The sequence below is a fragment of the Actinia tenebrosa genome, unplaced genomic scaffold (assembly GCF_029948245.1).
Source record: "Actinia tenebrosa isolate PJP-AT-01 unplaced genomic scaffold, QUT_ActTen_1.0 PGA_scaffold0__85_contigs__length_37466705, whole genome shotgun sequence".
Lineage (NCBI taxonomy): Eukaryota > Metazoa > Cnidaria > Anthozoa > Actiniaria > Actiniidae > Actinia > Actinia tenebrosa.
The window spans coordinates 12,069,188-12,081,211 of NW_028292569.1; the positions used below are offsets into that span (position 1 = coordinate 12,069,188).

General features: G+C 45.7%; 1 protein-coding gene across 1 annotated transcript in view; it reads right to left on the reverse strand.

Annotated features, from left to right (window-relative positions):
• Positions 1-11,642: 11,642 nt before the first annotated feature.
• The window catches only part of LOC148913511 (limbic system-associated membrane protein-like), a 73,244-nt gene continuing 72,862 nt past the window's right edge, over positions 11,643-12,024 (reverse strand). The window contains exon 9 of the mRNA XM_089031006.1: positions 11,643-11,846. Coding sequence (XP_088887132.1) covers positions 11,801-11,846 — 46 coding nt within the window. The 3' untranslated portion in view covers positions 11,643-11,800. The remainder of the gene's footprint in view (positions 11,847-12,024) is intronic.

Genomic DNA, 12,024 nt, shown 5'->3' on the forward strand with positions numbered 1-12,024 from the left:
TAAGGTTAAAATATTTCTTAGATATACAATGCTTCGCGTATTCCAAAACAACGGTACGAAACTGCAATGCATAGTGCAAGGCGAAACTTTGTACTTTAAGGGAAAAGAGGTGGCAGCTGCATTAGGATATGAAAAAACGAGAAACGCAATCAGGGAGCACGTTTCTGAAAAGTACCAGAAAAGGTCGAGTGAGTTAGGAAGGGCCCTAAAACAGGGCGCTTCTATGCACCCACATTCTGTGTTCATATCTGAGCCAGGTTTGTATGAACTGATATTTAGCTCTAAGTTACCCCAAGCCGTTAAGTTTCGCGATTGGGTCTTCGAAGAAGTCCTACCCGCGCTAAGGAAAACCGGTAAGTATGAAAGGCGGTTTGACGGTCCAAACAAGTTGGTATTCAAAATAGAAAATGAATTTGACCTGCATAAAAAGGTGGTGGACTACATCCGCAAGGTTTACCCCCAAATGCTCATAGCACCCGGTCTAGGTGAACTGCAGGATTCAGACGGCAAACGCATAAAGTGCTGGCAGAAAGGATATCAACGCGGTCAACCCGACTTCATGATCTTGAATGCGCATACGCATTACTGTGGATTCTGCATAGAGCTAAAGACCCCAAAAGGCAATGGCAGGTTATCTGAGGATCAGCAACTACTCTTACAGAGGTATGAAGAAAACGGCTATAAGGTGCTCATAAGCAGCGACTACGACGTCATTTGCAGGGAGATCACTGCGTATGCTGAACACCTACGAATTCCCTGCAGGTGGTGTTGTAAGGTCTTTAAAACCTCGGAGACTTTGGCAACACACTTAAAGATATTTCATAGAATATATGGACAAGGATAAATTTAACGAGTTAAAGTTTATACAAACACACTGGAGGGATTTGCAGGTGGGGGAGATTTACGAGATAAAGAATTACGTGGTCTTTGAAGACTTGGACCGCCTGCGCTTGGTCTTAAAGAATAAAAAAAGAACATACACCCTTTGGGCGCCCGATAGGATAAGGTACGCCATCGAAGGGCAGGACGTTACCCATGTTATGAGTCATGGTAAAAAGGATGGCAGGTGGGTATTTGACGTAGTCAAGTATGAGCCTGAGAGTCCTCTGCATTCGTAAGGACGTCTAATAGGGTCCGCTGCTCCGCGGAGCACCAATGCCCCACAAAGGATCCTTCCAGGAATACCTTGCCGCAATGAAGGCAAGTGTATTTTTTACGCGGTGGAGGAGTGGGCGTAATGCAATCTGCAGGTGGTTCGCACGTAATACAGTCCATATATTGAAAGGGTGATTAGGAACCCCCCCTAAGAAGGCTGCTGCGTAGGCTAGCATATATTGCAAGGCCTTTGAAGGGGGTCCTTATTTTTTCTTGTTGTTTTGTTGATGATACTTAACAAACACAAGAAAAATAAGAATGGGATTTGAGACTCTTTGCGCAAGTCGTACTTTACTACCTAGGAATATGAATCGACGTCTTTTGGGACACGAAAAGAGGCATAGACCTCTTTTGTTCTTAGTGCGCAACCTCCTTTAAAAGGGGTTCCTATTATTCTTGTTGTTTTGTTGATGATACTTAACAAACAACATAAAAAATAAAGTCGTATTTTGAGACTCTTTGCACAAGTCGTACTTTACTACATCTCTTGACGAAAAAAAAAAGGTAGTGACGATCCGCTCTTCTTTTAAAAGGGTTCTTATTCATTATCCTGCAACCTCCTTTAAAAGGGGGTCCTTATTTTTATTGTTGTTTTGTTAAATGTTGTTGATCCCTAACAAAACAACAAGAAAAATAAGATCAGGATTTGAGACTCTTTGCACAAACCCTATCTTACTATTTTAGGTCCCTTTCTAACTTCTACGGGCTTTCCTTGCCACCTCGTTACTGGCATGCCAAGCATCAAAGCGATCTAAGTACTCTTTAAAGCCGCCTTGACCGTCGTAGAGGCACTGCCAAATATGTTGGTCACTTCTTTGACAGCCGCAGCGCTCACAGTTGGCCTCCCAATATTCTCTATTTTCCCACCTTACACCTTCTACGCGGTCAAACTCCATAAACGTTTCGTCTATTTCTTTCTTCCTTTGCGTTAACTTCCTTTGGGTTTCCTGCGGACAACATCGGGCGGCAACGTCACCGTGCTCCTCACATGCTACGCCCAGCAGATCGTAATTACCGTAGCATCTATGTCGGTGCCAGGCGTCGGTAACGTCCTCGTCGCAGCGCACGCATACGTTCTTTAAACAAACCCTTCTGCTACGATGGTACTCCAACGCCTGCGCGCTGCTAAACTGCTTGCCGCAGTCCTCACAAGCAGTGACGTTGTTTACTTCCTTACTGCATACCCGTCTTTCGACGTGATATTGCAATCTTTGCTTGCTGCTGAACTCCCTTTCACATTGCTTGCACTTCATTATAACTAAGTGTTATTTAAGCCTTATAAGGGATACTTAATAAAGTCCTGCACGCTTTCCTTCGCCCAACCGGCCATCGTCAAAAGCGCACCAAACCTTTCCGCGCGCTTCAGACCGCACATTTCATCGTACAATTCCTGCACGCGCTCTTTCAGCCGGTCTATCTCCTCCCTTTGCATTTCTATGGTGTCTCTTTTATCTTTTGCGTCGCCGGCAATTCTCCTTACTGCGTCCACTGGGTCCATCGTATATATAATGGATCCGAACCATATTCCCTGCAATGCTCTGATAGTAGGACCCACCGGCTGCGGAAAGACCCAGTTCGTAGTGGAGCAGCTATTAGGGCCCTTTAGATACCGCTTCGACTACATAGTGTTATTATGCCCCACATACGTGAATAACCGTACCTGGGAAGGCATAGGAGTGAAAGATGACGACTTCTTCGTGGACATACTGGATCCTAATGAGTTATCCAGCCATTTGAAGTTTTGGCACAAGCAATTCCCCAAGGACACGCAGACTTTACTCATACTGGATGACATTGCCTGCGGGGACGACGTAAAAAGACGCACTTCCGAATTAGTGAAGCTCGCCTTTAGCGGCCGACACGACAATATCAGCGTTTGGTTGCTCTCGCAGCAGCTTACCAGCGTCTCTAAGCCTTTTAGGGAAAACATAGGCTCCCTGGTCGTATTTTATACTCCGAGCCGGAGTGACCTGGAAACCATCTTAAGCGACTACGGCGGTGAGATAAGCAAGGAACAGTTGCATGAATACATGCGGCATTTAAAAACGCACCAACATTCCAAGATGATCTTCTCTTTGAGGTTTCCGTATTCCATTAACATATATGGACATTGAGCAGTTGATAGATGAAGTCCCCACACAGTTAGATGAAAGTAACCTTAAGGAACAACTTAACATCCTGGTGTCATCTGGGAAGTGTAAAGAAATGATAGGCAAGGAACTTACCCATGAGCAGGTTAATAAGTTGTCGGAAGATGAAGTCAAGAAGTTCCATAAGAGGTACGAGGCCGCCCTTGCAAGTAAGACCACGGACGCCGTAGCAGACTCCGCTATCCGACTTGCGACTAAATTGCTTGGACTTGCGCTGCCTATAGACGACGTGGAGCAACTACAGAAGGACATAAGAGATGACTATGTCATCGCCCAAGAACTTAAGATAACCTGCGGGTGGTTGTCGTTAAAGTGCGGTAAGTTAATGGCAGTCGCCTCTGTGGCTTTGCACGTAGCTCAGCACGTCGACTTGAAGGAGGTACTAGGTTCCTTTGGAACATCTTGGAAGGACTTCAAGAAGGACAGAGAAGTCTTCCAGGCAGCACTTACTGAGGTACCTGATCAAGTCACCGTAAGTACTTAGTCAAGTCGCCTCAAGTACCTAGACAAGTCGTCCTTAAGTCATTCTCAAGTACTTAGTCAAGTCGCCTCAAGTCCTTAGTCAAGTCGTCCTTAAGTCATTCTCAAGTACTTAGTCAAGTTACTTATCAAGTCCTTCAAGTCCTTAGATATAAATGAGTGAACCAGAGTCGAAGGTAGAGCAGCCCGAGCAAAAGATTACCAAGGCTAAATCTCCAGGCAGAGTCGCTGCCGGAAAGAAGCTCGCGGAGATGAACAGGAAGAACAAAGCAAAGAAAGAGGAAAAGGTGGAGGAAAAAGAAGAGGGCTCCTTTTGGAATCCCGGCTACGTCATTGGCGCGTTAGGAGTCGCTATAGCAGCAGGCAGCCTTTACTTACAATGGCGGGCTACGAAGCCAAAAGTAGAACCACCAACATATCACGCGCCCGTGCACGCACCTGTGGAGGTTAGAAAAAGTAAGATCCCTGAAATGGAGTAATAACCTTCTCGCTTTGTAATATAATGTCGACCGCGTTGTTGAAAACTGTTGAAGAAGCAGCTATTATTACTTCCATCGTTGCGGGTATTGGTTGGGTTGGTAAGAAAGTGCTCAAAGAAGACTTTACTGAAGATCCAAGTAAAAATCTTAGTAACTTTGCTAAGATGACCGCTGCCGTGGGTGGGGCTATCATGCTAAGAAATTACCTACGAAAGGAAAAGTACCTGCCTAATGTATAAATGGCTAGCGTAGTCGTAGGCGGAGTCATTGCAGCTTTAGCATTCACTGGAGCTAATTATGGTGGTCAATATTTGGATAGATTAGTTAGAGGTGACAAAAGCGGAGAATTAACCGCTGAGAGGAAGAGGCATGATTTAGCGCTGGAGAAATATCAGCGAGACGTGGCGGCTTGGAATGAAAAAAGACAAGCCTACAGGGATTGGTTGGACAAGAACTACCAAGACAAGATGCAGGCGGATAAGAACTTCGAAAACACGGACTACGCCTTTAAGCTCTATGCGCAAGCACACCCCGACTTTAGAATGAGAAAGCCTCAGTTCAAGAATTACTACCAGCCTTCTAAGAAACAAAAAGACAATGAATTGGTCTTTGTAGGAGTCGCAGGGCTGGCGGGAGGCGTAGCTTTGGCGTATTTAGTCTAAGCTGCGCTTAGCCTCTAGTGGCGCCTTTGGCGCCTAGAATATAATGATCGTCTTTTTGGAAAGCGACAAGAATGACTTTACCACTTACTTGAATCCTCCCATCAAAGCCCATAAGGTCCGGCTGGTTAGTTGCTCTTTGTACAATTCTTGGTATAATTTAGTCAATGCCTTGGTCACCGTGCATAAGGGATCTAACAATTATCAAGGCGTATTGCTGCCCGATGGACATTACACACCAATCACCCTTGCTAAGGAATTAGCAAAACACGGTTATACTCTCACCACGGGGTTGCCGCACGAAATGACCCTCAAACATAACATGACGAACCTTACAGTAACCCTAGGAAAGTTTGAACCATTAGGAACTTTATTAAATGTCTCGAAAAAGGCAATTACCACCACGGCAGTTCCCGTAAGTTGGAAAGTCGCATCCTCTTACGAAGTCTATTGCGACTTGGTTCATAGTTACAACAATGGAGAAAAGTCTTCTCTTATGTCCAAGTTTCTGCCCAAAGGTAATCCATTTGACCTGGTAGAATACACTCCCATTTCTTTGAGCTATGACTTGTCTAATTTGGTAGAAAGCATAAACATCACCATTAAGGTGGACGGAAAGACGGTGGATTTCAACGGACGCAATATCAATCTCGTTTTGGAATTCATATAATGGGTCGCGTAGAGGACAAACTCAAGAGGATTTACTATGGACCCGAAGGCTATTGGAAAGGAGCGTCGGCTATTAAGAAACTCGCGACCGCGGCCAGGGTATCAGATGAAACGGCTAAGAACTGGCTAAGAAAACAAACCCTCTGGCAGGTTTATCTTCCCGTGCCCAAGTACATTCCCAGGCCCAGCTTCACCGTAAATGCCCCCAATGAAGTTCATCAGGCGGACTTGCTCTTCTTACCGCACGACAAGGTGAGAAAAAAGACCTATAGGTACGCTTTGACCGTAGTCGATATCGCAAGCAGATACAAGGACGCCGAACCCATAACCAGCAAGGATTCTGGAGAAGTCGCAGAAGCCCTAGGTAGGATTTATAAGCGCGCTTTGAAATGGCCTAAGCTGCTGCAAGTGGATGCGGGGACAGAGTTCTTGGGCGTGGTTACTAAGACCCTGAAAGACCACGACACTAAGATTAGGAGAGCTGAAGCTGAGTACCACAGGGGTCAGAGCATCGTCGAAAGATTCAATAAGACCCTAGCTGAGCGTCTCTTTGGGTACCAGTATTGGAAAGAGCTGGAAGATCCCTCCAAACGCAACAGGGAATGGACTCAGAGGCTCCCCCAGGTCATCGCGGCTTTGAATAACGAGGCGGCCAGGGCTACGGGAATAAAACCCAAGGATGCTATGAAGAAGAAACACGTGGAACACAAGTCCTACGTCAGAAGTTCAAGGGCGGTCGGACTGAAGGAAAAAAAGCTACCCCGCGACATAGTGGTTAGATACCTCTATCAGCCGGGGGAACTCGAAGGTGGCAGTAAGAGAGCCACGGATCCTAACTGGTCTTTGGAAACGTATGAGATTTCAAAGTCCGTCACCAAGGAAGGGCAACCCGTGTTGTATTACCTAAATGGCCCAAGTCGTGGATTCGTCAAGGAAGAGCTGCTCATAGTTCCTAAAGACTCAGAGTAATGCTGCTCCACGCGCCCGATTACACTCTAGGCATGTCAGTCTTACGTTGCCTCTGCAATGCCCGCGTTTATTATTTATACGATCCACGGAGAACTGCTGATCGTCATTTGGGTCAAACCTCCATAGTAGAGGTATGTTACACTTGGCACACCTTGCCCCTTTCTTATAGACGTCGTCTACGCATAGGTCGAACGTCATATTTTTTTCTTCGTCGTGTCTCTTATAGCGAAGGAGTTTCTTAGCAATGTTCTCCTTTGCTATATCTTCTGGCGTCTTATCGTAACGCAATTGCGGACCCCAAGCCCTCCGCAACTGTTTGGCATGCTCCACACGGCTCACAGCGGTATATATCAAATTACTCCAACATAACCGCTGGTCTATAATCCATAAGGTTTCCTTTACGGTTAGACCTTGCGCGCTGTGGACTGTCATACAATATCCCAAGCGCCAATCTGGATGGGAGGTTATTTTTTCAACCTTTCCCATAGGCACCCAGACTTTATCATGAGTTACCGCGTTTCGCAGTTTGACGTCGGTACCTGGCACCCACACGTCTCTCTTCTGCATGCGGGTATCGTGGGGCTTGTAGCAAACGGGCACCAAATGGCTTGGGAATCTTTCGCGGTGTACTTCTAATAAATCTTTCTGTATTCGCGATTGTGCTGCGCGCTTACTGCTCAACACCAAATCCTCTGGATGCCACGTGGTAAGGAAGTCCTCGTAAGACTTCGCTCGGATGCGTTTACGCAGCGTTTTGTTTTGCTCGGCATCACTGAGGCCCCGAAGTTCCGCCTTTAAGTCTCTTACTTGATCCTTACTGCGGTAGTCAGCATTGATTTCCTCTGCATGGTCTACCATTTCTTTTAACCATTCGTGGGGCATTTCTCCGCAAATGGGAGGAGGTTGGCATGGATCTCCAGCAAATATAACTTGACACTTTCCGCGGAGGAAGTCTACGAATTCCTGTAAGATTTCTAATGGCACGGTGCAAATCTCATCCCATAATATGACTGACGGTATGTCGCGTATTGCTTCCGGCACCCACTTCTGACCATTCCAGCGGAAGAAGCTGTGGTACGTCTGCGCGTCGTAACCCATCTCTGTCAATTCTCGTTCCAGACGGTGCGTCGGCGTCAATACCTTCACGCGAGGGAACAATTCCAAAACCCTGGTGGTTTTACCGCTGCCTCCCGGCCCGTACAGGTACGAAAAGCGTTGGTAAGAAATGGGGTCCACAACGGATGGCAATGGTTCCTCAGTGGGGACGGTGGCACCTTTTACGTGTTTCCCGTGGTATTCCACACGTTCTCTCCAGGCTTTTATCTCTTCATCTTTCACACGCCATTGGCCACTTTCCGCGAGTTCATCTTCAGTGTAGAATTCTTGCATTTTTTCCAACACTTCAGGCTTCACGTAGAGGGAATCCGTAGCCACGCGCGGGATATCCTCTTTGTCAAACCGCAACAGCATTGACAATAGATTGATATGCGCATATGCGAGCATGCTGGCGCGCAAATGGTAATATTGTGGGCGATGATCTTGGTAATAGCACAACGCATTCCATTGTTGCTTGCCTTTACCTTCTATGAAATAATCCCACTTTTCTACGGACACCATCGTTCCTTGCTCATGTGCACGTTTTACGAGGAAGCTCAACTCTCCGTCGTCGGTTATCAAACGCCGCTGCATGTGCTTTTCTCCTTCTTTTGCACCCTGGGTAAATTTACCTATGACAATCCTAGCAGTGGGGTTATGCTCCGGCAACCATTGCGTAAACGCGGAGCGACACAATATAGCTTCATGCGCTGTGTACGTAAGCAGTTCGCGCTCTTCGAGAAACTTCAGCAATGGTATGGGAATCCATTCTTTCTCCTGCAGATGTTTCCCATACCACGCGTAAATTATTGGATGTAAGCCCTTTGCTAACTTCCATGTTGTCAATCTTACGAACCCCGTAGACTTTGGAGCATCGCACTTACCTGGCAAAGACACACGAAAGAACTGTGAATCCGGATGCCCGTAGCGGTCGTAATACTCCTTGCAATCCCCGAGGCCTTTAAAACTGGCAGGGTAACAATGTTTCATATCCAGGGAGACGTATTCGTTCTCGTCATACTCCATGTTCCACAGACCTCCATGGCCGTGCTCTACGCAGGCTTTGGCTATGTCTCCAAATTCCTTAGGCGTGGACTTCCATCCATTCCTTTTCTTCGCAGCTAGGAAGTCCAAACTACGGCTGCTTAAGACCTCGTCTGAAAAGTCTTCCCCTAATGTCGCACACGCACTTTGAATACGTTGATGCTCTACTTCAGGGCGGTAGAGAGTACCATCCTGCGTCATAAACTGACTTCCTTCCGCGTCCATCAACCAAACGGAATTCTCGTGGACCAATTCTGCCAACGGCGACGTCTTATAAACCTTAGTTTCCTTTTTTTTGGGGAACCCAAGTTCTCGCCAAGCATGTCCATTGTGTTGATAGATGACGATAGCAGCACCTCTACCTCCATATTTTTCCGTCCCTTCGTAGATGTAGCCGCCCGTGATATCCTTCACGTGTATGCGGCGTTCTAAAGCCGTCTCTAACTTCTGGATGTTTTTGATGGTACCTCCGGTTTTATGCGTGTTCTTTTCCCATTTCCTTATGGCCTCTCTCCTCTTGGGCGTAAGCTTACCACCACGAGAGGCATCTTCAAAGAACCCCCTTACTAACTTCCCGACACAATTGCCCGGATGTCGCATTGGTTGCAACTTTCTGACGTCTGGCTCCTCGATCTTGTACGCGCCGTAAATGACAACGGTAACCGGGTAAGCGACCTCATAGAATAGCATGTCAATCCCCTCTAATGCCCCTGGTCTCGTTTGCTTATTCAAGACGAACAAACTCTGCTTACCAGACGCCCTGATGGGATTACGGCCCTTTTCTATCACCCACTCACCGTCCAAATACTTCACGAACGTCAACTCCAAACGGTAGTCGCCGTCCGGCATTCTGTCGATTATCCTTTCAGCCATTTCGTGATTCATAGTCTTGTCTGTCTTGCCCTCCATGAACGTCGCAAAGACAAAATCCGCATCTGAGTTATCCATCACCTGATTTCCCAGCCTGCGCACAGTTTCGTTTTGAATGTCGTTGACGGATGCCATGTATATCTAAAGAATATCTTTCCCTCCATTTGCGACCCCAACAGAGCAGCAGTTAGGCACATTTCGCGCTGCATGCGGATCGCGCAAGACCCCCTGTAGGGCGGTTAACCGACCTCCAAAACCCCGGGGAAGGCTGGTGTTTCTCGACTTGTGATTTTTGACAATGCCGGCAATTCGCGCCTCCGCCTAACTGCTGCTAAATCCCATCGGGTCTCCTTTCGAACTTACTAGGGTCTGCATGCGGAAACATCTTCCTAAAGGCCCTCCAGTTCCAGTAATCCCGGTTGTCGTGATGTGGCTGCTCCTCTACGTTATTCCCAAAAGCGTCGTACATTAGTATATATAATGGATGTTATACCATCAGCACCTCAGTTGTACCCAGATGTTCCCTATACTACACCTAACGAACTAAACGCCGAAAACTTTCGCCTGAATAAAGCGAACTTAATCCTGGCTTACTTGGAAGGGCAGGCAAAACACTATGAAAAAGTTAGAAAAAAGTACGTTAGAGCCCGGAGTACGCTACATAAGATTGCGATAACTTCAGGATCCATATCTGTTGTGTTAACGGGCTCTGGCGTTGCTACTTCGCTTACTGGGCCGGGAATAATCGTTGGAGTTCCTTTGGCCGGCGTTGGGGCAGCTTGTGGTATTATTTCGGCTGTTGCTACGGGTATTATGAAAAAGCTATCCACGAAAATATCCAAGCATGACACGACAATAGCTCTGTCTAGGGCTAAAGTAAATACTATTACCGACCTTGTCTCAAAGGCTTTGCGTGACAGAAAGATAGACGACGTAGAATTCTCGCTTATTCTGGCCGAAGAAGACAAATACGAGAAATTAAAGTCGGACATAAGGAATAAAAAAACAGTCGTAAAAGATCTTTCCGAGGAATCTCGCAAAAAGATCTACCAGGAAGCGAAAGAAGAGCTTCAAAGAAAGCTTGCTCAGTAAATATTTACTTTGAAAAGAGCGTGACAGGATTTCGTTTACATATCGAACGACAGTCTGGAAATTACGCGTAATCTTATGCCATAAGATTTATGCTAATTACTCATCTTATGGCATAAGATTTATGCTATTCGCTCATCTTATGCCATAAGATTTATGCTATTCGCTCATCTTATGCCATAAGATTCACTATCTTCTCGGAATCCATCCTAACAGGGGGTGGTTGGGGTCAATTTCGTAAAATATTTCGTAAATTACGTCAGGATAATAAGGAATATCCTTATCCAGCCGACAAAACATCCACTCGGCTTTTGTCATATCAGAAACCTCAGGAATAGACTTACCGGTAATTTCAGACAAAAGATAGGGAATAGCTTTGTAATATTTCCCTAGCTTTAATTTTTTCAACGTTTTCCGTAGACTTTGTGGGGTTGGCTCTTCTAAATGGTCTATGATTTTCTTCCTTACTTCGTTGTTTAAATATACCGGATGTAAACCTTGGATATGACTCATCCAGTCCCTGAAGTATTTTATTCTCTTATATGGCGTTTTCTTACGACCTCCATTGGCGTAATATTGCTCTTTGGTAGCATTTGGTACGGCATTACGAATATTCTTACCACATTCGTAACACTGCGCTGACGTGTCGTCTTCTATTTGCATTTTTTTACCACAACAAATATACTTATTTGGCTTAGTAGGTACAAACTTGGGTTTCAAGCACTTTACACAGAAATCATAAGCAAACTCTTTACAATCTTCGCACTCCATATATAGACTAACATATTTAAGTGCGCTGTTGCCCTCAACCACACTTGGAGTGGGGGTCGTCCGTAGGTGGATTTTTGACGCGGGTCTTACCCCGTGTTGAGATTGCGCTGGAACCCCCATTCCCTATACTACTCATCCACCAACACGTGCACAGTCCTGTTTAGAGCCTGGTAGCATTGGGTGTTCGACAATAAAGTATCATCTTTAAGCTTTTGATAGTCATGGTAAGTTGGGGACCCATGAACATCGTCGTCTCCTGTTCCTTGTTTTGAATTTCCTGTATTGTCATTTGATGACTCCGATTTTTCTGATATTCTTTCGTAGTCTTCGTTTGGCGATGTCCCCGATGCGTTTTTGGATGGAACGTCGTTTATAGCCGATTGCTCCATCGTAGTGAAAGGAACTGGTATTTCGTCCTGACATTAAATAAACCGGTTAGCAAAATAACTAAACAATCAAACAAAAATGAAGGAATGAAGAAAAAGCAGGGAAGGAAGGAATTGAAGGAAAAATAGAAATGAAAAACATAATAAAATAACTTTGTCATTCTTTTTAAGGGAAGAATCAAAACGATATAAAATATTATTGGCATAC